This window comes from Gekko japonicus, unplaced genomic scaffold, assembly GCF_001447785.1.
Source record: "Gekko japonicus isolate JY-2015 unplaced genomic scaffold, Gekko_japonicus_V1.1 scaffold181, whole genome shotgun sequence".
NCBI lineage: Eukaryota > Metazoa > Chordata > Lepidosauria > Squamata > Gekkonidae > Gekko > Gekko japonicus.
The window spans coordinates 73,052-99,317 of record NW_015171507.1 but is presented as its reverse complement, the minus strand read 5'-3'; the positions used below and the strand labels follow the sequence as shown (position 1 = coordinate 99,317).

The 26,266-nt window shown below is 49.7% G+C and overlaps 1 protein-coding gene across 2 annotated transcripts in view; it reads left to right on the top strand.

The window, feature by feature from the left end:
• Window positions 1-24,898, top strand: part of CDK2AP1 (cyclin-dependent kinase 2 associated protein 1) — a 25,361-nt gene extending 463 nt beyond the window's left edge. The window contains exons 1-4 of one of the 2 annotated variants that reach the window (XM_015419309.1): window positions 11,067-11,372; window positions 13,538-13,644; window positions 20,460-20,586; window positions 23,820-24,898. In XM_015419309.1, coding sequence (XP_015274795.1) covers window positions 11,333-11,372; window positions 13,538-13,644; window positions 20,460-20,586; window positions 23,820-23,887 — 342 coding nt within the window. In that variant the 5' untranslated portion in view covers window positions 11,067-11,332 and the 3' untranslated portion in view covers window positions 23,888-24,898. Of the gene's footprint in view, window positions 1-11,066; window positions 11,373-13,537; window positions 13,645-20,459; window positions 20,587-23,819 lie in introns of those variants that run through there. The other variant, XM_015419310.1, reaches the window with a different exon arrangement.
• The last annotated feature ends 1,368 nt before the right edge of the window (window positions 24,899-26,266 follow it).

Here is a 26,266-nt window from a genome sequence, read left to right as displayed (position 1 = left end):
ACTCCGCCCGGCCGCGCTGATTCATCTCCTCCGCCATGACTCGCGGCCGCCTTCCCTCCCTCCCTCCCTCCCTCCCTCCCGTCCCGGCCGGCCGGCCGGCCGGGGCCAAAGTTGGCCGCCTCCGGAGGAGCCCCCCTGGCCGGCCACGGGGGCCGGCTCGGCCCTCTTGGAGAGCGGGCGGGGACCGGAGCGGGGGGGAGGGAAGAGCCGGGGCTGGCCGGGTCCCGCCGCCCCCCCCCTCCCCGGTTCGTCTCCTTCCCTAGAGCGGCTGATTGATTCGGATCAAGGCAGGAAGGAGCGCGGCGCGCCTCGCCGAGGACCGCTGCTGGCGGCTGCCTGCAAGTGCGCGCCGGACCCGGGAGGGGAGGGGAGGGAAGGAGGGCGCGCGGCGCAGGACGCCCCCGCCCGCCTGCCTGCCTCCTGCCCTCTGCACGCTCTCAGAGGCACTCTCGCGCGGAGCCGCTCACCCGCTCCTCTGGGCGCAGGACTAGTTCCAACTCTCTCTCCAGGACTGGGAACTTTTGGGGAGTTCTAAATGTGGTTACAGACAGTGTTCCCTCTAAGTCGAAATGTAAAGTAAAGTAAGTCGTGGAGTCTTGTGAGCAAAAATTCTACTTTGTGAGCTCCTGGCATTAAAGTTGTGAGCAGGCAATTTGGCTACTACATAAATCAGTGCGCTGGAGCCCTCCTTCCTGAGCTGAGACAAAAATGTGTGAGCTGGAGGCTAAAAAATGGTGAAGTAGCTCACACTAACTCAGCTCAGAGGGAACACTGGTGACAGACCCTGCTGGCCTGGAGCCCTCGTTCCGGTGGGGGCCACGGAAGAGCCTGCCAAGGAAGGGCACCAGCTCTCCACCGCTGCCCGCATCTGAGAGCCCCCCAGACTATCCTGGCTAACAGACCGCAAGAGAGCTCCCCCCCCCCCCCACCTGGCCATCACTTTCCAATAATCTGTCCATCCCTTTCCAAGCCCTAGAAACCAGTGGTCCTTATCGCCTCTTGTGGCAGTCAGTTCCACAAGCCGGCTACTTATGAGGTTAACTAGAACTGGCCCTTTGTCTGCCGTGACCGTACAGCCAGAGAGGGCAGATTTGGAGAGGAGAGGGAAGGAACTCAGCGAGGGACTTGGCCACAGAGCCCGTTCTCCCGAGGAGCTGTTTTCTCCTGGGAAACCGATCTCTCTAAGGTGTGGAGTTTTGTGAGCAAAAATGGAAGAGCTGTCATTCTGGGGGACCTCCAGGTCTCAACTGGAAGTTGGCAGTCCCGTTACTAGGAGGCCGGTTCTTGAAACGTGGGGAGTATCAGCTCGGATGAGCAGTTGCGCTTTAGGGTTGATGCCAGGTGGCCGAGTTCATGTTTCAACATGCAGCAAGTCACTGGGTGCTGCGGCGGCTGAGTGATGAACTTTCAGGTGTGAATAGGCCCAAAAGGACCCAGGGGCTGAAGAAATGGCTGGCGTGTGCGAAGGAGTCAGGGCTGATCCTTGGCAGAGAAAGGATTTCCAGGGTGCTGGAACCCAACGGGGAAGCTCTTCAGGACTCTTAAGACCCACAGACCTGAGAAATGGGTGCACGAGAGAGGAATGACATGGCATCTCTCTTTGGCTTGTTATTTCCACTTTTACCGTGTTCTAGCTTTTATCATTATCTTCCGCTTTCTATATCCCTCCTATTTTCCTTTGGTTGTTTCCCTGCTTTTCTTTCCCCCTTTCCTTTTGCAAAGTTCGGTGTGGTGGTTAAGACTCTGATCTGGGAGAACCGGGTTTGATTCCCCACGCCTCCACTTGCAGTTGCTGGTGTGACCTTGGGTTAGTCATAAGTTCTCTCAGAGCTGTTCTCTCAAAGGCAGTTCTCTCAGAGCTCTCTCAGCCCCACCTACCTCACAGGGTGTTTGTTGTGGGAAGGGGAAGGGATTGTAAGCCGCTCTGAGACTCCTTGGGGGAAGTGAAGGACGGGGTATAAATCCAAACTTCTTCTTCTTCTCCTCCTCCTCCTCTTTCACCCCCCATTTTGACTGATAGCCTGCCCTTTCTGTAAGGAGTTTAGGGTGACGTCCTTTTATCCTCACAAGAACCCTGAGAGGGAGGTCAGGCAGAAGGTTGAGAGACTGGCACACCACCACCTGAGAAAGCTTATCAGGCTGAGGAGGGATTCAAATCTAGACCTCCCTGCTCTGAATCAACTTCGGCTGAAATTGAACACTTTAGCATCTAGCAAAGTACTTCACAGGCAAGTCCCAAGTCCTGTAATCTTCCTAACAGGCTGCTGTTATTCCTGGCTGAGAGCGAGAGGCCTGCCCCAAAGCCACCCCAGGGAGCTTGTAGCAGAGGAGAGATTGGAAACAGGGACTTCCTGAATCTGTTACTAATTCTGTCAACTTTCACTGCTGCACCAGCTTCCAGCTCTGCCCTGTTCAGAAAGTAGCAGTCGCTGGGTGTGTGTCTGTTTCTGACCCTGGCTCCTTCTGGGCATCTCCCAAAGGAACATCGTGTGCTAAGCTGCTACAGTCATCTATGATACACAGGTCCCGTTCACACGGAGAAGTTGCCACACTAAAGACATGGATGATAGGTGGATTTTCGGTTCGCGATCACACCGCAACATCTGGGAAGCATAGTTCACCCGTGGCTAACCCATGGCTTCTCGCCGAGGATGCGGAGTAAAAAACTACCACATATGATGTACTAGTTTCCGGAAAACGCGGGGCAAGGGCTGATTGCGTTTCCGCTTGCGCTCGTCCATGTCCCGTTGCACACTGGATTTTTTTTTTTGTAAGTCTCCACAGGATGCGCACAAATGATCATGCGCATGCACAAACTTCGGTGTGGGAAAAAAATTCCCGTTTGCCACGGAAGCGGCGCCTAGCGATTGCCAGTGTGATCGCACCACGCAGCTTCTTTGCCGCGCTGCAGGATAGCTGTGTGTCCTAACCACAGGACCTCGACGGGACATGTGATCGGGCTGCCGCACGTTACTTTGCTCCGGGGCAAACAGCCACGCTTCTCCCACGCATTTTCCGGCCCGTGTGACCGGGACCACATTTTCCTGAGTGCATACCTATAAAGCTCCTGCTTTGTACTGAGTCAGACCCTTGGCCCACCGAGGTTAGTATTGCCTACTCGGACGGGCAGCCGCTCTCTGGGGCCCCAGCTGGAGGTCTTCCACAGCACCTCCGGCCAGATCTTTTGCGCTGGGGGTGCTTGGGGTTGAACCTGGACCTTCTGTATACATAACTATCCTCTTCCACTGAGCCATAACCCCTCCCCTTCTTCTGCCTTGAGAGTTACCAATTTCCCTTTTCTTTTCTTTTTAAACTGGCTCAACTCCTATGCTTTTAGCTGCAGTCTGCTGGGTTGTAATTAAGAAGAAGAAGAGATTGGATTTATACCCCACCCTTCACCACGCAAGGGAGTCTCAGAGCGGCTTACAACCTCCTTTCCCTTCCCCTCCCCACAACAGACACCCTGTGGGGTAGGCGGGGCCAAGAGAGCTCCGACAGAAACTGCTCTTTTTCAAGAACAGCTCTGACAACTAGGGCTTGCCCAAGGTCATCCAGCAGCTGCAAGTGGGGGAATCAAACCCGGTTCTCCCAGATTAGAGTCCACACACTTAACCACTACACCAAACTGGCCCATTAAAAGTTTTTCCCCGGCATTGTATTTCCATGCTGGGGGTGGTGGGGACCTTAAACCATCCTATTTGTGTGTGTCAGGCCACTGATAATGGCACAGGATCTGAGCCAGCAGAAAAAAAACCCCACTTGGCAGTCCTCTTTTGCACTGTCATTCGGAGAATGGCCGCTGAACCCCAGAGATAGACAGAGCTCTTTGGGCTGTGTCGTTGCTAGAGAGAGAGCTCTATGAGTCTCATTGCAAGAAGCGACTTAGGAGGGCCAAATCGTTGCTGCTGATCTGAAAGGGAGAGGTGGGGTGTAATTGCTCCAGCACAATAAGCTGCTAGAAAGGGGTTCTTGAGGCTTAGTGCGGTCAGCTTGCCTGCACTGGGTGAGGAGATGGGTCGTTTTGTTGGAAGGAAATGCTTTCAAATGCACAATTAGGTGACGTGCATAAGAGAAGGTGTAACTTTGGAGTACAGATCTGGGAGCAGACGAAGACCTTGCGGTTAACTGTTTGCCCTGTTAACAGCTGGAGTACCAGTTAAACCTGGCTTCTAGAAGCAGAATCCCTGTGTTTCACCACTGGTGGTGGTGGGAAGTTAACATCAGTTTGCAGCTGACTTGCAACTACCCTGTAGGGTTTCCAAGGCAAGAGATGTTCAGAGGGGTTTGCCATTGCCTGCCTCTGCGTAGCTCTGCTGGTTTTCATGGCTTAATGTGGGATTCGAGCCCATTTGACCAACACTCTAGCTGCTACACTCTGGTTAAAAGACTTGCCTTTTTACAAGCCATACTTTGGCAGGCACTGGTGGAATTCATTATCAGAAAACTTGGGACTGCAGCCGCTAAAACTGCTGCTCAAATGGATGCTTTGTTGTTGTTCAAATGGATGCTTTTTGGAGTCACTATTCCTTTCTTTTTGCAGGGAGTCTTTTAAAAGTTCCTTATTGTTAAGACCTGTTGCTTAAACGATAAAATTTGAGTGCTTTGAAAGTTACTGGCATCACAGGGAGCCTGGATTTTGCTTATTGTATCCCAAGTAATAAAGTAGGGCATGAACACATATATGAACACGGTGTGGGGGGAGGTGGAGGTCTTTCACAGCACCTACTGCCTGGTCCTTTTAACTGGAGATGCCGGGGATTGAACCTGGGACCTTCTGCACGCCAAGCAAATGCTCAGCCACTGAGCCATGGCTCCCCCCTGATCCACCAGCATGTTTACCTGCACAAACATCACTGAAAATGAATGAGGGATGCACAACATATTTGGGGTCCTGTGCATCTCCTATTCTTTTCTCATGGGACCTGCAGGAAAACTTACTGGTGGATTGAGCCCAAAAGTACGACAGGGATTGAAGTTCCAGCCACTCTTCTGGAATATTTTGCGCACAATTTTTGTTTTTGCATACCTGGGATTTCCACATCTGTCCCCCTAAGAGTCTCCAAAAAGAAGTTGGAAAGAGCAAGAGTCCAGGAGCACCTGAAAGACTCACAAAATTTGGGGCAGGGGAGGAGCTTTCGTGAGTCACCGCTCACTTCTTCGGATACAGCTAGAATGTATCCGAAGATGTGAGTCACTACTCACGAAAGCTGATCCCCTGCCACAAATTTTGTGAGTCTTTCAGGTGCTCCTGGACTCTTGCTTTTTTCTACTGCTACAGACAGACTAACACGGCTGCCCATCTCCAAAACGAAGCATTGCCTGCCTTTCAGAATCCTTGGAATTCCCCCAAACCAGCGGTTCTCTAATCTTGGATTTAACTGGAACCCCCCCCTTTCCCCCCCCCTCCTTCACAATGGCTCCGGATCCTGTGAAGGAATGCGTTTCCCCTCCTCTACAGACATTTCTGCCTTGCACTTCAGATTGAAGAGCAATTGCGACATTTTGGGGCACAAAAGCAAACGCCACCGTCTGCCACCGCTAAGAGATGAAGGAAACAATTGGAGAAGTCACCCCCTCCCCCAATTCATTATGCTCTTTAACAATCCCTGAGGAAAAGACTAAAAAAACCCAGCAAACCAGAAGGGCCTTTTCCAGCCGTTTTCGAGGACACGTTGGCCATCCCTGGTTAACCTTTGCTGCTACTTTTACATCACCCTTTCTGTAGAGAAACTCTTTAGGTTGGAAAAGGGGGGGGGGGAATCTCTCATCATTATCCAAAATGGTGTCTCTGTCTGCTTTGTATAGCAGCCCTCCCTCTTTCTTTCTCTCTCTCTCTCTCACACACACACTAATGCCAGCACCCTGGCTTAAGGCCAAGGGACTTAGACAAAGGCATCCTGGCAATTCAATATATCGGCTTTGCAGTGCTCTGACTGCAAATGCTCCTGCGCCGTGCGGAGAGTCGTGGCGTTCGCGCTGCTGGACTCGGAGGGCGCTTCTCTTTCCCCGTCCACGTTAAAAACGCTCCCGCCCTCAGTCCTCCCTGGCATTCTGGTTTAAGCTTCTGACGGCGGGGAGAAAAATTATTTCTTTTTCTTTAGTCTTTAAGGAAAAAATTACGCAGCAGAAGGCAGACAACTGAGCTGTTCCTTTGCTTGTCTGTCTTCGCGGAAAAGATCGCGGGAGTGCTTCCCCTGTTGGATTTCTTCCTGCTGTACCACTAAAGGCTCAGGAGCCTTGCTGGGAAGTGGAAGGCGGCAACCGTGTCCCGCTCTTAAAATCCAGGCGTGTGGGGCTAGGGACCTCCAAACGGCTGCTTGTGATCCACAAGGAGCTCTGGAAAGTTTTAAAGGCCGCAGTGGGCTCGGAAATACATATTTCCCTTCCTTACACTTAGCACCCTGTTTCATTATGCATTCCAGGTGGCTAGAGAGACAGGGAGGGGGGGGGGAAGGGTTTTAAGGCCTTCTTGCTGCCGTTAATTACCCACTTAACTTTGATTGTCCCCAGCAATTAGCAGGGAGGGAGAAAGGTTCCTTCTCCTCATAATGAATGCCAGAACACCGGGAATTGCTACAATATTTACGCACAGAACCTCTCACAAGAATGTCCCCAATCTGACCCAGATAATTAAAAAAAAGAAAAAAGAAACTTTTTTAATTCTTCCCAGATTTCTCCTCATAGCTCTGTCTGGGTTGCCAACTCTTTCACCTGCTTCTGTTCCTGTGCCTTTTGCCCAGTGCATGGAACATAAGCAGGTAAAGAGACAACAGGGGCGAGAAAGCGTCCCCTCCTGAACTGTTGTGCATCAGACCCCCATTAGGGAGGCAGGAGCCTTTAAAAAAAAAGTTGGCAACGTTTTTGGCTCTGTATTCCTGTTTCTCTGTGTTTGACTGCAACATTGGCTGCCTTTTATTCTGGCATGGCTGCCAAGGTGGGTGAAGGGCTGAAGTGTAGTGGTTTGGTGTGGTGGTTAAGTGTGTGGGCTCTAATCTGGGAGAACTGGGTTTGATTCCCCACTCCTCCACTCGCAGCTGCTGGATGACCTTGGGCAAGCCATAGTTCTGGCACAGCTGTCCTTGAAAAAGAGCTGTTTCTCTCAGAGCTCTCTCAGCCCCTGTGCACCTCACAGGGTGTCTGTTGGGGGGGGGAGGGAAAGGAGTTTATAAGCTGCTCTGAGACTCCGAGAGAAGGGCAGGGTGTAAATCCAATCTCTTCTCTCTTCTGAAGTTGCTGCACCTCCAGGCTGAGTAGAAGCCTGTTGGATTTCCGCCTGCCAGAGTTGCCATTGATGGCACAGGAGCCCTACCTGAAAGAAAGTCGGCCACCCTAGCCTGAGCCCAGGGTGGTGTCTGGCAACACAGAACAGAAAGTTTTTAAAGAATTCAGGTTCACTCTGTGCTCCGGAAAACAAATCCTCTGAAATTTCTGGCGAGACGGTTTCCTTTCTTTCTGGGTGGTTTCCAAGCTGATCTCAGGCACTGGCAGATGATGCCATTTGGATGTGTGGAAAACTTAACCTGCTGATTTCCTAGCTGAAGCTACTGCCAGAAGTGGCAGAGCAGGTCTGGCTGGTTTCTGTCCGAGGCAGTGACAACCCTTTTTGGATTCCCAGCCCAAGAATTCTGGACAAACAAGACTCAAAATAGGGTTGTCGGCAGTGTTCCCTCTAAGCTGAGTTAGTGTGAGCTAGCTCACAGTTTTTAAGCCTCCGGCTCACACATTCTTGTCTTAGCTCAGGCAGGATGGCTCCAGAGCCAAACGAATTTATGCAGCAGCCAAATCGCTCGCTCACAACTTTCATGCCAGCAGCTCACGAAGTAGAATTTTTGCTCACAAGACTCCACAGCTTAGAGGGAGCATTGGTTGTCGGGTTTTCCTTGCAATCCCGCTCCTGGGCCTTGACTAGCTGCTTGTTCATGCTCAGGGCTCAGCTGAGCGTAATTTTTTTTTGTGTGTGGGGGGGTGTTGTATCTGTGACAGAAACTTCTACCAAATAAGAAATGTTCCCCCTCTCCAGTTTAAGAGCATCAGAAGAGCCCTGCTGGATCAGACCAGGGGTCCATCTAGTCCAGCATCCTGTCTCACACAGTGGCCAATCGGTTCCTCTGGAGGGCCAACAACAGGGCAGAGAGGCCGAGGCCTTCATAAGAAAATCAGAAGAGCCCTGCTGGATCAGACCAGGGGTCCATCTAGTCCAGCATCCTGTCTCACACAGTGGCCCACCAGTTCCTCTGGAGGGCCAACAGCAGGGCAGAGAGGCTGAGGCCTTCATAAGAACATCAGAAGAGCCCTGCTGGATCAGACCAGGGGTCCATCTAGTCCAGCATCCTGTCTCACACAGTGGCCAACCAGTTCCTCTGGAGGGCCAACAGCAGGGCAAAGAGGCTGAGGCCTTCATAAGAACATCAGAAGAGCCCTGCTGGATCAGACCAGGGGTCCATCTAGTCCAGCATCCTGTCTCACACAGTGGCCAACCAGTTCCTCTGGAGGGCCAACAGCAGGGCAAAGAGGCCGAGGCTGAGGCCTTCAGAAGAGCATCAGAAGAGCCCTGCTGGATCACACCAGTGAGGGTCCCTTTAGTCCAGCATCCTGTCTCACACAGTGGCCAACCGGTTCCTCTGGATGGCCAACAGAAGATCATTGAGGCTGAGGCCTTCCCCTGATGTTGCCTCCTGGCTCTGGGATTCAGAGGTTTAGTGCCTCTGAATGTGGACTGTGTCACTGTGGACACAGCCACTGTGGCTACTAGCCGCTGATAGACTTCTCTTCCTCTAATCCCCTTTCAAAACTGGCTATTCCTTTGGCCATCACTCCATTCTCTGGCAGCAAAACCCACATTTTAATCCCTCTCTGTGCGAAGTAGTATTTCCTTTTGTCTGTCCTGAACCTACTGCCCATCAGCTTCATTGGATGCCCTCGAGGTCTGGTATTCTGGGAGAGGGAGAAGAAGTTCTCTTTTTCATCTCTCTCCACGCTGTGCATAATTTTATAAATCTCTTCGATTGTGTTCCCCCTTAGTTGTCTCTTTTCCAAACTGAAAAGTCTTATTTATTTTATTTGTTTCTTTTTGACATTTTTGCCCCGCGCCCTCCCCTCCTAGGGAAGGTGCTCCAACCCCCTCATTATCTCGGTCGCCCTCCTCTGTACTTTTTTCAGCTCCGCAATGTCCTTTTTGAAAGAAACAGAGACCAGAACTGCACAGTGTTCCAAATGAGACGTACCATAGGTCTATAAAAGTAAAGGTAAAGGTTCCCTTGCTCGAAAGCCAGTCGAATCCGACTCTAGGGTTGCGGTGCTCATCTCCCTTTCAAAGCCGAAGAGCCAGCGCTGTCCGAAGACGTTTCCGTGGTCCTGTGGCCGGCATGACTAAAAACCAAGGCGCACGGAATGCTGTTACCTTCCCACTGAAGTGGTACCTATTTATCTACTTGCAATTCCTTGCTTTCGAACTGCTACGTTCAAAAGATCTATACAGATCTATACGGGGGCATTATAATATTGGCCGTTTGCTGAGGAGAGCTCTCTGAGTGGTTTTTGACATTAAGAGTGCAAAAAATGAACATATTATAAGAAAACAGGAATAGGGAGAGCAGCCAAAGTAAAACATTGTCACAAAATGGTAATTGAGGAAATGCCTCTGAGGTAAAACTTGGTCCTTCAAGAAAATTCCAGCTTTTGCCCCTCAGACTTCCTCACACTTTGAACAGAATGGACCAGAGGAGCTTCTCTGAGGAAAGGAGTGCCACAATGAGGGAGCCACCACTGGAAAAGGCACTGCTGCCCATCATGCCTGTTAATCTGCCCTTGCGCAGAGGTGACATGTGGTGCAAGGCCTCACTTTTGTTGTTCAGTCACACAGTCGAGTCCGACTCTTCGCGACCCCATGGACCAGGTCACGCCAGGCCTTCCGGTCTTCCGCCATCCTCTGAAGTTGGCTCAATTTCATGTTTGTTGCATCAATGACACTGTCTAACCACCTCATCCTTTGCCGTCCCCGTCTTCTTTGACTTTCAATCTTTCCCAGCATCAAGGTCTTCTCCAGGGAGTGCTCCTCACTAGATTATATCATTGATCGGGGCGGCATCCCCCAAAGTATCTGTTCCACAATTCTGATCCCACCATATTTGATTTGCACTTTGGCTTTCTTGCTCGAGAGGTATTATCTAGCCACCTCAAGAGCATCGCTGAAAAGGCACGCTAGACCTGTTTTAATAATAATATTTGCTCTTGCAGGTATCTCCGCGTGGTGAGTCTGGTCTCTCCTTGGGAGGCCCTGTTGCCAGCATCAGAATTTTTTAGGGGACCTGAGAAGGACCAGTGAAGAGGGTCCCCTGCTAGAGGACTAGGTTGACAACTCCTGGAAATCTTGAGTGTGGTGCCAGAGAAGGGTATGGTTTGGGGAGAGACCCCAGTGGGGCACAGTGCCACAGTCCACCCACCAAGGGAACCATTTTATCCAGGGGAACTGATCTTTGTCATCTGGAGATTGGTTGTCTTTCTGGGAGATATCCAGGCCCAACCTGGAGGTTGGCAACTCCGAGATGGCCCGTGGAAAAGTGGGCAGCTTTTCCCTTTTCTCTACCACTGTGGACTTCAGTGGCCCTTGGCTAATGAAAACGAAAGGGCAAGTAAAGGCCACGCGATGCCTTTGATTGATGGAAGGGCCCCAGAGAGCCAGTTTGGTGCAGTGGTTAAGTGCGCGGACTCTAATCTGGGAGAATCAGGTTTGATTCCCCACTCCTCCACTTGCAGCTGCTGGATGACCTTGGGCAAGCCGTAGTTCTGATAAGAGCTGTTCTTGAAAAGAGCCGTTTCTGTCAGAGCCCTCTCAGCCCCACCTCCCTCACAGGGTGTCTGTTGTGGGGAGGGGAGGGGAAAGGAGATTGTGAGTTGTTCTGAGACTCCGAGTGAAGGGCAGGGTATAAATCCAATTTCTTCTTCCTCTTCCTCTTCCTCCTCCTCCTCCTCCTCCTCCTCCCCCTCCCCCCCAAATCAGGGTAATGACCCTGGCTCTTTCCCCACCCTAACGCCCACCAGAGGGCTTCGCTTTCCTCCCCTGAAAGGGCTGGACTAGATGGCCTTTGGAGTCCCTGCCATGCTGTAGGGTTTTTGTGTGTTTTTTTTTGACAGGGAAAGGGAAATCTGCTGTATTTCCACTTCCCATCTCCCACCCTCACCCTCCAGCTGGGCTTAGCTGGCACGGCTGCAGGCATGACCATCTGCATTGCGTGAGGGGCTGGCGCCGTGGCCAAGTCAGAAGAAGCCCTCCTTTTGTTCTCCGCGCCGGCTGCTGTCGGTTTGATAAAGGCGCACGGCGCAGCTTCCCGCAATGTCTTATTACATTTTTGAGGCCGACGGCAAAGGAACAGGTAAAGTGCACCCCAGCCCCCCACCGGCCTGTCTTTCTCGTGTGTGTGTGTGGGGGGGGATTTGCCTGTACTCAGTAGCGGCCCCTCGTGCTAGCTTTGACACACTGCGGGGACGGCGAACGCGGAGATGGTGCATGGTGCACGGGGACCGAATGGCGTTCCGTTGGCGGTCATGCGCTTTTTTCCCTCTGGCAGTGTGCCTACCGGCACAACCTCTCTTGTAATCTTCAACCTGCCCCACCCTTGTCTTTTTTATGTTGTCCCCAAAAGCATTGCTTGTTGCACCCATTTTCAAAAAAACACATGGGGCTGGGGTAAGCAGTGCGCCGCATATGCCTTGCTGCACACAAGGATTTATGCGCATGTGTCTGCTGAATGAATGGGCGGTATGGTGGCATATGACAGCCATGAGCAGCTTATTCAGAGGGAAGAGCCGGCTTGCTCAGACGATGACTCCGTACCACCAACTCAGGGGATGGGATGTCAGCCTCCGCGGAAAGTCTCATGTTGCTATGGGAACAAGGATAATGTTTTTCTCCCCACTCTGCGCCTCTCCCCCTTGCTTTCAGTATTTCCGACACTGTCTTCTCCTGTGGCCTTGGGCATCTCTGCTAACTTTGATTGTCACCCGGATTATTTGAGCACCACTTTTTTTGATATCTGGACAGTGACAAGCGCTTCTGGTATAATTGGGGTTGCCAACTTCCAGGTGGTGCAAACCAAGAGGAAAGATCACGGGATGGGTGGTGGGAATGAGCTGAACAGCCATGATATATTGTGCCAAGGAAAATATCCACAGACGATTAAGTTCTTATCCAGTATTCGGTTTACTTGGAGTAATTCAGTCTCTCAAAATTCATTCATATTAATGCCATCAACACTTCATTTCCTTTACAACTCTGTCAGAGTGCATAGCCTTGAAATTTCTATATAATTCATTCATTTAACAAGCAGCACGGCCATTTTTCCCAGTGACTTTCCTCAAATCCGCTTAGAATGACTCCCAAGTTTACTCCAAGTAAACTGAATATCGGATAAGAACTTAATAGAAGAAGAAGAGGAGGAGGAGGAGGAGGAGGAGAAGATTGGATTTATACCCAGGCCCTTCACCCGGCGTCTCGGAGCGGCTTACAAACTCCTTTCCCTTCCCCTCCCCACAACAGACACCCCTGTGAGGTAGGCGAGGCTGAGAGAGCTCTGACTGAGAACTGCTCTTGAGAGAACACCTCTGACAGAAACACGGCTTGCCCAAGGTCATCCAGCAGCTGCATGTGGAGGAGTGGGGAATCAAACCCGGTTCTCCCAGATTAGAGTCCGCGCACTTAACCACCACACCAGACGGGCTAGCCTGGGCCTCCCAAGTCAGGGGACTGATTTCCTGTACAAGGTTTCAAGTTCACCTATTGAAGGCACATCAGGAAAGTAAACAGGACTCTTGCAGACCTCACCGGCTACCGCTTTTTAAAAAACTCCCCGCGAAAGTGTCTGCAGAACTGAAGCCCAGTCCCTCAGGTGCGATGGATGGAACCTCACTATGCTGTCAGGGATCCAAAAGAACAAGACAGGGGTAATGAAACGCAGGAGGCGCAGGGCGACATGTCACATGGCAAACCCCAAATGCAGCGGGACTAGTAGCAGTGTTCCCTCTAAGCTGAGTTAGTGTGAGCTTGTTTATTTCCTCCCGGAAAGGCATTTCCCCCCTGTTGCTGTGCTAAGCCTTTGGAATTCCCCTCCACAGAAATTCACCTGGCCCCAAATCTGCTGTCTTTAGGTGTTAAGGAAAGACTTAAAAAATATGTTTCTTGGAGCCTATTTGCTTGGTTATACCCCTCCCTCCTTTTGCCAGTTTCCTTTACCACTTTTACCGCTCTCTGTTTGATCTCTGCCAGTTTTACTACCTTTATTGCTTCTTTTTTTTTTTTAATGAAAGCACTGCCACTTTGGTCTACTGCTTTCCCCCCCTTTGTTTGTGCCACAATATTAATGATCTTTTGCTGTTTTTATTGATTTGAGTGCTGCCAGCTTTAGCCTCATTGTTTTTCTCTCATGGATGTTGTGATGTTGTGGAAGCGTTTTAACATGTTTTAAGTAACTAAACAACAGTTGAATACATTGTTCCGTAACAATCCCGTTTTTATCTCCTCCCCAACTTTCATTCTGCAAAGGTGGGAACATCCACTCGCCGTCCACTAGCATGGCAGGTTCCGGGCAATATCGGCAGCTTATCAATGACTACGGACCCCCCTCTCTAGGCTACACACAAAGTGTGCAGGTAAAACCCTCCTATCTGCCTTTAATCTTTCTTGTTGGGATTGTCAGGGGACTGCAAGATTTTGCATGGAGAAGCTGCCCTCCAGTTCATTAGGGGTTAATATAAATATAAGAACATAAGAGAAGCCAATGATGGATCAGGCCAATGGCCCTTCTAGTCCAACACTCTGGGTCACACAGTGGCCAGAAATACCAGGTGCCATCAGGAGGTCCAGCAGTGGGGCCAGGACACTAGGAGCCCTCCCACTGTTGCCCCCCTCCCAAGCACCAAGAATACGTGATTGCGCTCTTCAAGTAGCTGAAGGGCTGTCACTCAGAGGAGGGCAGGGAGCTGTTCCTGTTGGCGGCAGAGGAGAGGACTCACAATAAAATGCTTGGGGCTCCTTAGCTTGGAAAAATGATGGCTGAGGGGTGACATGATCGAGGTTTATAAGATTATGCATGGGACAGAGCAGGTAGAGAAAGAAGTACTTTTCTCCCTTTCTCACATTACAAGAACTCCTAGGCACGCCATGAAATTGCTGAGCAGTCGGGTTAGAACAGATAAAAGGAAGTCCGTCTTCACCCAAAGAGTGATTAACACATGGAATTCACTGCCACAGAAGGTGGCAGCGGCTACAAGCATGGACGGCTTCAAGAGGGAATTAGATAAGCATATGGAGCAGAAGTCCATTGGTGGCTATTAGCCACAAGGTATAGATAGGAACTCACAGGCTGGGGCAGGTGATGCTCTGTATTCATGGTGCTTGGGGAGGACAACAGTGGGAGGGCTTCTAGTGTCCTGGCCCCACTGCTGGACCTCCTGATGGCACCTGGTATTTTCGGCCACTGTGTGACAGAGTGTTGGACTAGATGGGCCATTGGCCTGATCCAGCATTGGCTTCTTTTATGTTCTTAATAATGGGTTTAAATTATAGGCGGGAAGGTACCGACTGGTTATTAGGAAGAACTTTTTGACAGTCAGAGTTCAACAGTGGAATCAGCTGCCTCGGGAGGTGGTGAGCTCCCCCTCCCTGGCAGTCTTCAAGCAGCAGCTGGACAAACACTGGTCAGGGATGCTCTCGGCTGATCCTGCATTGAGCAGGGGGTGGGACTGGATGGCCTGTAGGGCCCCCTTCCAACTCTGGGATTCTCTGATTCGATGAATTGTGACATTTTAAAAGGCTGGTTTAAACTGTTTGCACGATCTGATTCATCAGTGTGGTTGGCACAGATGCAAAAGATGGGAGAGTGAGAGATGTTTTGTCACCGAGCCTTCTGTTTGCGCTGGCAACTGGTTCGACCGCTCTGCCCGAACATGCAGATTTATGACACAATGCCTCTTCTTCCTTTTTCTAAAAAAGTTTTTAAAATTTTTTATAGCAACACTAACAAAAACATACATACATACACACATATATCACCTTCTAAACATAAAAAAACATAAAAATGGGGGTACATTGTGCTTACATATCGCTGATTGCCTCTTTTCTGTTACATATAGATTCTACCTCATACTAAGCAAATATTGTTTTGCAACAACAATAATGAGCTTTAGTCTCTTCGTGTCTTCTTCTTCTCTTCTTTTTGGTTATGCGTCTTGTCCTGTTTAAGTAAGAATATAATGCTTATACCATTCATGAAATCTCTGCCAAGTATTTTCAAATGACTCATCTGAGTGGCCTTTCAAGGTTAATGTAAGTTTATCCATTTCTGCAGCTTCCAGAATTTTATTGATAAGTTCTTCCTTACTTAGCATCTCTTGGCACCTCCAATATTTAGCGTATAAAAGAATCATCACTTTTAAGTAAGAATCATCACTTTTAAGACTATCAGGAAAAATGTTCAGTAAATATACTTCAGGAGGAAAAGGTACATTGCATTTCAAAATCTGTTGGATTAGTACATGTATCCCTGCCCAATATTTTTTTGCTCTATCACATAACCACCACATGTGATAAAATGACCCCGTTTTCTTCTCACATTTCCAACACTTACCCTAGTAAAACATTGCCTCTTCTTCCGAACACCATTTATGGCTGCCCTGCCCACTGCAGAAACCTGCTGGATATACCCATCCAAGCTTCCCTGCACCTGACCAGCTTTCCGGCAGTTCTGGCACACACACCTCCCTCCCGCATCGCTTCCCCTCCTCCTTGCGCTGAAGGCACAGTTGCGTCTCTCCTTTTCAGGGACCCCACCTGGGCTTTGCAATAAATATATTTGTTTACGAAATCTGCACCTTGCCTTTCTGCCCGGTCTGGGCCATCGAGGCAGTTTAGAGTTGAAGCAAGCGTCATAAAAACACGCCATAAAACAATTACGGCTAAACGAAAAGCCATCTTTAAAAGCCCTGTGTTTAAAAACACAGGGCAGGAAGGAGGGACCCTTTGGAAGGAACGTCGGACGAAGCGGAAAATAGCCTTCAGCTGCTGCGCAAAGACAGGGACCTGAAGCAGACAGAGAAGTATCCCTGAGGGGAGAGTTATGTCGTTTTGTTCCCCCTGTTTCCTGCGTCTTGCTTTGCCACAAAACTCTATGGCCCAGTATTTTTCAAGTTGAACAAACCCCTCTCAATGCAGAGCATTTATGCTGGCCGGATTCAATATGTTTCCCTCGGCTCGGCTGTGTTCACAGGGAGATACAAGAGTATCCCCTATGAGGCAAGATTCTGCAGAGAACCTGCCTCTGTTCAGCATATCCTTTTAAACTGCCCGCTGTTTACCCAGCGACGTTCACACCTGACTAGTTCCCTCCTCCAACGCTCTAAGGCTACGACCAATAGAAGTACTGAATTCTTGCTAGCGGACAAAAACCAGAAGTTACTGAGCAGGTGGCAGAGTTCGTGGCAAATGTACTCAGGGGCCAAGCAGAAGAGGAAAGAAAGGTGCAACTGTTTTAATTACTGCATTATTCGAGAGTACTGTTCCAAATTTTTATCCTCACTATATACAATGTTACAAATTGCTGCACTCCAATTGCTTCCCTTTGTTGACATGCAGGTTGATTTGTACTGCTGTTCTTTTTATAGAGTTATTGCTATGCCAATAAAGGTTATTGGGATTGGTTATGCAGTTTTGGGGCCAGGGTGATCTCGGCCGACTCCCATCCAAGTCCCAACCCTGCTTAGCGATGTGGGATTTTTCTGACACGTGTCCAATTTTTTAGTATATGTGCTGCCGAAGCGAGCACGACACGTGTCTAATAAGTGTGTACGTGTCAACCCACCCTGCCTTGCTTCTATGTCCCAGGGTGTTGGCCCCTTACCTAAAGACGTTGCGATATGCGAGCAGGCCCCGCCGACAAAAGCTGACCGAGACTCAGAGACGAGATCTCTTTCTAAACAGAGGAAACACTTCTTTATTTAGGTTCATCAAAGTTAGGGAGCGGAAAACTTCTGCCAGCCAGGCGCTGTAGCTGGGTGCGCAAAGCAACATAAAAACTGAGGAATTTCAGACAGGCGATATATTCTGGAAGAGGAACGGTTCCCAAATGGTTTCTGGTCTGTCATTTCAGACAGAACCGTTTGAGAACCGGTTCCCTTCCGGAATATATTTGTCATTTCATACACAATCGCTTCTGTCCCGTTTAGGAAACGGGGCTGAAGCGTTTTACCTGTCAACCGCTTCCAAGTACTCCTCAGTTTCCTCTCCCAGTTCTGATGCGCTTTTTCCCGCCGTTTTTTGCCCGCGTGGGCGATCTCCGGCTTTTTTTTTTTAACATTTGCTTTATAGCGCTATAACGTAATAGCATTATATCAATCCCATTGGAATGCATGGAGTGTTTTGTTATAATGCTATAGCGCTATAGCACTCTAAAGCGAACGTTAAAGAAAAAGCCGGAGATGGCCCGCATGGGTGAAAAATGGCGGGGGGAAAGCGGGAAAAAGTGGTGCAGTCTGAAATGGCAAACCGCTTCAGATCCAGCTCTTTACCGGAAGGGGAAAGCCATGTGTGAAATGGCAGCCCTATACCGGTTCACTTCAAAACGGATAATTACCGGCTTGAAACCGCGTGAAACTGGGTAATGTGAAATTCCCCACTGTTTCTTTCAACAAGCAAGCAAGCTACTAGGACAAGACAGTAAAAGAACTTTCCCTCCCCACAAGCATGCAATACAGAAGGCCTCCGGGCCACTCAAAGAACTCCAGAGAGACGAAAGAAACCTCCCTCAAGTTTCCCTGAGTGAGTGGAGATGCCAGACAAGAGCCACAGATTTATACGGAACGATTAAAGAGTTGCCCAAAGATGATCACACTTGTTGATGACATCAGTTTGACATCAGTCGAGGTTTTGATAGTCCAGCTATTCCAGAGAGAAACAGTCCGTTTACAAAACACGCTAGATAACATTTTGCATTTTTAATGGCAACTCTTTCTCTGTTCTTGTCCGGATGTTCTTTTTGCATGAGATACCACAGAGCTTGGTGTCATGCCTGATGTGTCTGTGGGGGTATGAACCTTGGTGTCTCTGTGAGTCGTCGCTTTGCTAAATGATGGCCCCTTGGTCCAAGAAAAGGTCTTTTCCTGCCAAATGCAGGTTGTCGCTTTGGTCCTGGGAATGGAAGGTGTGCCCTTTCCCTATGTACATGCAGGTCTGTTTGAAACAAAGGCTTAGCAAAGGTTCATGGAGATTTGGTTCAGTGTGGCTAACAAAATGCAAGCTGCTTACTAATACGGACCCAAAAAAAGCTACATTAAGTATATAAATGCTGTGGTTTCCATTTTAAACCCAAACCAACTATGACTCTAAATGTTCTCACTACACTTAGCTTCCAAGACCGGCTCGGTCCCCTCCCCGGGATCAGAGTAGATCAGCTCTGCAAGCGGCAGCCAGAGAGCAGTGTTCCCTCTGAGCTGAGTTAGCGTGGGTTAGCACACAGTTTTTTTAGCCTCCAGCTCATATGTTTTTGCCTTAGCTTGGGCAGGAGGGCTCCAGAGCAAACTAATTTATGCAGACGCCAAATGGCTCGCTCACAACTTTAATGCCAGCAGCTCACAAAGTAGAATTTTTGCTCACAAGACTCCACAGCTTAGAGGGAGCATTGCCAGAGAGCTACTGGTCATAGAATCATAGAATGTTGGAGTTGGAAGGGACCTTGCAGGCCATCTAGTCCAACCCCCTGCACTCTGCAGGAACGTAGCCAAAAGAGAGCCCTACAACATACCCGAAAGATGGTCGTCCAGCCTCCACTTGAAAACGTCCAGCGAGGGAGCATCCACCAGCTCCTGAGGCAGCCTGTTCCACTGCTCAACCACTCTTACAGTTAGGAAGTTTCTCCTGATATTTAGCCGGTAACGACTCCCTTGTAACTTCCGACCCATTCTGTGACATCACAGCAGCCCAGCCAGTCTCTGGAAGAAGAGATCAACACTCCTGCCACAAGTTCCCTTATAGTCCATTAGTAATGTGGACAGCTCTAATAGGTGACAGTGATGCTGGGGGTTAAGAGAAGTAAAACCATAAGACTTTTTAATATTTTGTAGAAAATCCTTTCAAGCACATTAATTTATTTCAAATATTTCTGTGCTACCTTTTCGGACTCCTGCTTGAGGCAGCGTACCATGAAAAATGCAGTCTAAAAAACAAGCCATTAGAGAAATGTACATTGGGAAATGTCATCAAGTCGCCACTGCCTTCCTCTGCAGAGCCTTCCTTGGTGGTCTCCCTTCTATGAACCATCTCTCCTTATAGGAACGCCAGCAAGGGGCTTTCAAGAGAATTGAGAAGCAGAGGTGGTTTGCCCTGGCCCTCCCCTGCAGAGCCTTCCTTGGTGGTCTCCCTTCCAAGAACCATCTCTGCTTACAGCAACCCCAGCAAGGGGCTTCCAAGGCAAGTGAGAAGCAGAGGTGGTTTGCCCTGGCCTTCCTCTGCAGAGCCTTCCTTGGTGGTCTCCCTTCCAAGAACCATCTCTGCTTACAGCAACCCCAGCAAGGGGCTTCCAAGGCAAGTGAGAAGCAGAGGTGGTTTGCCCTGGCCTTCCTCTGCAGAGCCTTCCTTGGTGGTCTCCCTTCCAAGAACCATCTCTGCTTACAGCAACCCCAGCAAGGGGCTTCCAAGGCAAGGGAGAAGCAGAGGTGGTTTGCCCTGGCCTTCCTCTGCAGAGCCTTCCTTGGTGGTCTCCCTTCCAAGAACCATCTCTGCTTACAGCAACCCCAGCAAGGGGCTTCCAGGGCAAGTGAGAAGCAGAGGTGGTTTGCCCTGGCCTTCCTCTGCAGAGCCTACCTTGGTGGTCTCCCTTCTATGAACCATCTCTCCTTAAGCAACCCCAGCAAGGGGCTTTCAAGGGAATTGAGAAGCAGAGGCGGTTTGCCCTGGCCTTCCCCTGCAGAGCCTTCCTTGGTGGTCTCCCTTCTAAGAACCATCTCTGCTTACAGCAACCCCAGCAAGGGGCTCTCAAGGCAAGTGAGAAGCAGAGGTGGTTTGCCCTGGCCTTCCTCTGCAGAGTCTCCCTTGGTGGTCTCCCACCCAAGAACCAACCCTACTTAGCTTCTGCGATCTGATGAGACTGGCTGCCTCCCCTCCCATTAGACAATAAGCAGCATAACAGCTGTCCCATAAAACAGAGCAAAAGCTGACAAGATAAAACCCGTAATTAAAAGCCCGAGTAAAAAAAGATGTGTTTCAGCCTGCTGCCTAGAAGAAAGCTCTGAAAAACATGGGATTGTTAGACATTACACATGGAGTCAATCGCTTTCCCCGCACTAGATAATTCCGATTAAAATGCACACTTTAAGCTGCCGATGCCTGAACTGATTTGTCTCGGGCTGCTTTTAGGTTTGTTGACGACTCTTGACTATTTGCCTCATTTGTAGCCTGTGTCTTTCCACTCCGTCAGGGTACTGGCAGCAGTCAAGTCCCACAGAGCAAGTATGCAGAACTCCTGGCCATCATAGAAGAATTAGGAAAAGAAATTAGGCCGACGTACGCTGGAAGTAAAAGTGCGATGGAGCGGCTAAAACGAGGTAATCAAGCTAATTGGAGGGGGGGGAAGAGATCTTTTTAAAAGGCCCTTTCACTTAATGCAAAACCTGGAATAAAGTTTTTAACTTTGCAAGATAATGGGGGAAGCTCGAGGCAGTGAGAACTGTCTTTTTCTCCCTCCGCTTCTATTCCGTTCTCCAAGATGCTCATCCCTTTTCCATTTTATTCTCACAACGATCCTGCGAGGTAGGTTAGGCTGAGTGGCTAGCCCCACGTGTCACCCTTAGAGCTTCATAGCCAAGTGGGGATAGTAGTCCTGATCTGAATCGGGCACCACACGCGTGGCAACTGAAGGGAACCTGCGACTCCCCTGTGTCTTGCACAAGGTGGGGCACACCAGATCCAACTGGTGTAGTCCATAATGTGTGAATCAGCCCTAAGGACATGAGAGGGGATCAGTTTGATGGGATCAGAGAGCCAGTTTGGTGCAGTGGTTAGGAGTGCAGACTCTGATCTGGGAGAACCGGGTTTGATTCCCCCACTCCTCCACTTGCACCTGGCTGGATGACCTTGGGCAAGCCGTAGTTCTGATAAGAGCTGTTCTTGAAAAAGAGCAGTTTCTGTTAAGAGCTCTCTCAGCCCCGCCGACCTCACAGGGTGTCTGTTATGGGGAGGGGAAGGGAAAGGAGACTGTAAGCCGCTCTGAGACTCCTTTGGGTAGTGAAGGGCGGGGTAGAAATCCAATCTCTTCTTCTTGTTATGCATGTGGACTCTAGGGACTGGATGTGCTTATGCGCCAGCCCTGAAAACTGTGCCATGAGTCTCCAGTATTGAAGCACGCAAACGTAATACCAGGTGTAGAGCCAGTTTAGTGTAGTGGTTAAGTGTGCCGACTCTAATCTGGGAGAACCGGGTTTGATTCCCCCACTCCTCCACTTGCACCTGGCTGGATGACCTTGGGCAAGCCGTAGTTCTGATAAGAGCTGTTCTTGAAAAAGAGCAGTTTCTGTTAAGAGCTCTCTCAGCCCCGCCTGCCTCACAGGGTGTCTGTTGTGGGGAGGGGAAGGGAAAGGAGTCTGTAAGCCGCTCTGAGACTCCTTTGGGTAGTGAAGGGCAAGGGGTATACATCCAATCTCCTCCTCCTCCTCCTCCTCCTCATAAAATTTGGCCATTGCTGTGAACTTCCGAGAGGAGCTTAGTCGAGTCGTTAATCTCGCTGTCCCCTACTTGTAGGTACCATCAAGTCACAGCAGACTAATGGTGGTGACCCCAAGAAGGGGCTTGCAAGGCAAGTGAGAAAGCGGGGGCCAGTTTGCCCTTGCTTTCCTCTGCAGAGTCTTCCTTGGGGATCTCCCTTCCAAGTACCGGCCCTGCTTAGCTTCCCAGATCTGATGAGACCAGGCTACACCATGCCCCCTTCCCTCCCGCCTACCTGCAGTACGGGTCTAACAATGTCAGCCTTAGAGGCCTGTTCTAAAGAACATGAGAAAGGCTCGGAACCCTGAGAACTCTTATACCAGGGGTGTCAAGGCCCGGGGGCCAGAACCGGCTCGCCCAGGCCTCTTAACCCAGCCCGCAAGCAACCGGTATGTATAGAAATCTAAGGTGCTCCCCCTTTTATGGTATCCCTTAGGGGAAAAAAAACTAGTCTTGATTAAATGCATTTATTGAGGCTTTTACGGATGCCCCAGTAAATCGATTGCTTTCGCTGCTAGAAATCTATTGCTTTTGTTTGTATTTTGAGTAAAAAAAATAATATTGTTTGTTGGGTCTGTCAGTGTCCTTTATACAGTTTCTATCTTTAGTACCCGGCGTTACATTTTTATGGCACACGTGGCCCGGCCCAACCAAGTGACATGTATTTTAGATCCGGCCCTCGTAACGAACGAGTTTGACACCTCTGCTCTATACAAATGGTGACAGCTGTTATAAGCTTGCTTAAGCAAACAGTAGAAAAGAGCCAGAGTCCAGGAGCACCTTGAAGACCAAGAAAAATTCGTGGCAGGGGAGGAGCTTTCGTGAGTCACCACTCACTTCTTCAGATACAGTTAGAATGTGAGGCACTACTAATTCTTTTCTACTGCTACAGACAGAATGTGAGGCACTCTAATTCTTTTCTACTGCTACAGACAGACTAATATGGCTACTCGTCTGGATCCAAACACACAATGGAGGCATTTGCATTTATTTATTTGATATTCCACCTTCGTCCACAGTGGGGGCTCAAAATGCCTCTTAGAACATAGTTCTCGCCTCCTCCATTCTCACAACAACAACCTTGTTGGGTAGGCCAGGCGGAGAGTTTCTGAAAGGCCCAAGGTCACCCAGCAAGTTTCCGTGGTAGAGGAGGGAATCTGAAACCGGGTCGCCCAGGGTCCTGGCCTGTCACTCTATCCCCTGCACCACCCTGGCTCTCTAGTTCCATCATTTTCACTATCTTCTTGTCAACAGTGCTTGGGTCGAGAACAGGGAATCTCTCCTGCACAAGAGCATTTAAACAGGGTTTGTGCAGGAGAATTCTCTGCTATACAGGGGCTGGGATTTTCCTCGGCCAGAACCAGTGTTCCCTCTAAGGTGAGTTAGTGTGAACTAGCTCACCGTTTTTTAGCCTCCAGCTCACACATTTTTGCCTTTGCTCAGGAAGGATAGCTCCAGAGCAAACTGATTTATACAGCAGCCAAATCGTTCGCTCACAACTTTAATGCCGGGGGCTCACCAAGTAAAATTTTTACTCACAAGACTCCACAGCTTAGAGCAGGGGTGTCGAACTCATTTGTTATGAGGGCCGGATCTGACATAAATGAGACCTTGTTGGGCCGGGCCATGCGTGTCATAAAATGTAATGCCAGGTAGCAGAGATATAAACTTTATCAAGGACACAAACACAAAGGGGTGTTTTTAACTTAAAATAAAAACATGCTTAAAACATTAGCACTCTTGCAATATTTTGTTTATTGAACAGTGACTGGTAACTGACACCTCTTGCTCTGAATTATTGCATCAAAATGTCTGTGCTGTTGCAATCTTGAGTATGCCGTTCAGGTGTGTTCCTGTAAGCTGCAAACCTACGATGACGCAGCAGCAGCGGAACTGGAAGAAGCAGCAGAAGACAGCCGGTTGCACTGCGGGCCTGATAGGAGCCTCCAGGGGCCAGCCGCATGTTTGACACCCTTCGGTTAGAGGGAGCATTGGCCAGAACTAATTATCTAACGCTTCCTCAACATGAGATATTTTTAAAGCCAGTCCAAACCAAAGGTCTGTATCTGTTTTGCAGGCATCATTCACGCTAGAGGATTAGTTCGGGAGTGTTTGGCAGAGACCGAGCGGAACGCGCGATCCTAGCTTGCCCTCTCGAGCGGCGAGGTTTTCCACCTCTTTACGAACAAGACAGAGGATTCCTTTGGAGACGATGGGAACATTCAGAAAAAAACCTTAATTGGACTATTCTCTCCTCCCCCTGCCCTTTTCAAGAATGTGGGCTGGGACCCAAAGAGCGACTTGAGATGCTCCCAAGAGCCGTGTGCCCCCGGTAGAATGTTCGGACCTTTTTGTGCTTTTGCGTGACCGATCCCCCCCCCCGGCCCCGCCTGTTTTTGAAACTCCGCTTTGTTTCAGAAGCAGTTCGACAAAGAATGAGGTCCCGCCTTCCTCCCTTTGAACGAGGAGAGCTGGCAACATTTCCGTTCGGTTGGATGCTCCCCTGAATCCATTTGGAAGAGTTCCACTCGGTTTACTTTTCTTCCAGTCTCATTTTCTGTCTCTTGTTTACAAGCTGCATTCCAGGGGTGCCCCAAAAGGTTCCTCAAGAGGAGGGTGGTCAGAAAAAAAGCAACCTTCCCATGACGTTTTTAGTTGCAGGAGTATTTGGCGGGAAAACTGGGGTCACGCCCCATGATCCTTTGCAGTGCATTGGGATTCCAGGGCACATGCCGGACCAATATGGAATAAGTTCCTTGAAGACGCTGTGGCAAACACTCCCCTAACTGCCCGTATGTTCACCTTCTAAGGATTTCATGTTGAGGACAGAGATTAATCCCCCCCACCCACATCAATAAGCTTCCTAATTCACATAGCCTGACACACAAACCATAAATTCCATTTAACCCTCACCCCCCATCCTTTTTCTCTCTCCACATGACTGTTCATATTTTGGAAACCATTTAAAGTGCATGAGAACAGAACACGGTCTGTTAAATCCTGTTAAGGGGACCCCAAACTAGCGTGATTTCTTCCAAGGTTTAAAACGGTAACTTTGCCACACAAGAAAAAATACACAAGGGGGGGGGGGAATCCAGATAAGCGACTAAGGCTTATTTGCATCTTTGTATGTATTTATTACTTGATGTAATAAAGCTTATTTTCATTAACGGTTTGTATTTATCAAGAAGCGTGCACGCAAGTATTGCATTCTCTTGGGTGTTAAAGAGTTCAGTAGATCCGAGATCCCAGCAGGGGGCAGCAGAGGCACAGAAATACAGCAACTGAATGAAAATTCGGGGCATCGTTGAATGCCAGTTGGGGGGGGGGGGACCCTGCCCCTCTCCAAAGGCCCTCCGCTCACCTCTTGGGTCACCTCCCCATTCCAAGCGGAGCTGGGGCTACTCCCAGGGTTTGCATCTGAAGACGGGTGCGTGCACACGGAAGCCTATACTCAGAATTCAACTTCTTCGTTGGTCTTAGAGGCGCTGCGGGACTCAGACTTTGTTCTGTCGCTTCAGACCAACACGGCGACCCCACCTGGATCTATCTTTCGTCCTGTTGGTCTGCTGAAAGAAGGGATACAGCTGCAAGAAAGAAAAGGGGGTGGGTGGTTTTTTTTTGCTGCCCTTAGTTCTAATCAGGGGCCATTTCATAGAAAAAGAGGTGCAGGAGCTCATTAGCATAACTCATTTGCATATGCCACGCCCCCTGACATCGCTGGAAGTGTGTCAGAAGGCAACACCCACCGCTCAGGCTGGCCCCCCTGGGATTTTTTGGGTTTCCAAGCAATGGGGGGGGGGGGGACATGCAGATCTGTCCTCGCAGAGGAGGGAGAGCTTGTACCTGAATAAAACGTGGCCTTAAAGGTGCCACTGGACTGTTTTGGACCGGGATGGGGGGGCCTCTGCAACTTACCTGGCTGCTTCTTGCTCTGATTGAGGGCTGCTGGGAGCAGGGGGTGGGGCTTGTTGCATGTGCCCATCCCCTGGGCTCTTTACTGCCGGAGCTCCGCTCCTGTGCGCTCCTGCAGGAAATGAGCCCTGGTTCTAATTGTGACCCCCCCCTCTCCCTCAGAGATCCCTAAAAAGCCCTGAGCCACCCTGAAAGGGGGGGGGAGTGGTACGAACCTCCTTGCAGGTTTCAGCTGTCCTGTAAAGTGGTCCAGTTCTGAAAACACAGCATGGCGCCCCTTTAAATGTCAGCAGGGGGGGCAGGTATCTGGCCCACAGTCTAGCTGCAAGCCTGGAAAGTGTGGGAAGGTCTCTAGTGGACTCGGATGATCAGACCCAGGGGGCCTTTCAGACCTTTTCAGTCTAGAAAAGAGGCATCCAAGAGGAAAGATGTGATCAGGGGTTATACAGTTATGCACAGGTAGAGAAACTAGATATAGGGAGAGAAAGTAGGTAGAGGGAGATTTTTCCTTCCCCTCCCTTAATACCAGAACTTGGGGTCCACTCAATGAAATTGTTGGGGAAGGGGTTCAAGTTAGGGCTGGAAAAGGAAATACTTCGTTATGCAACA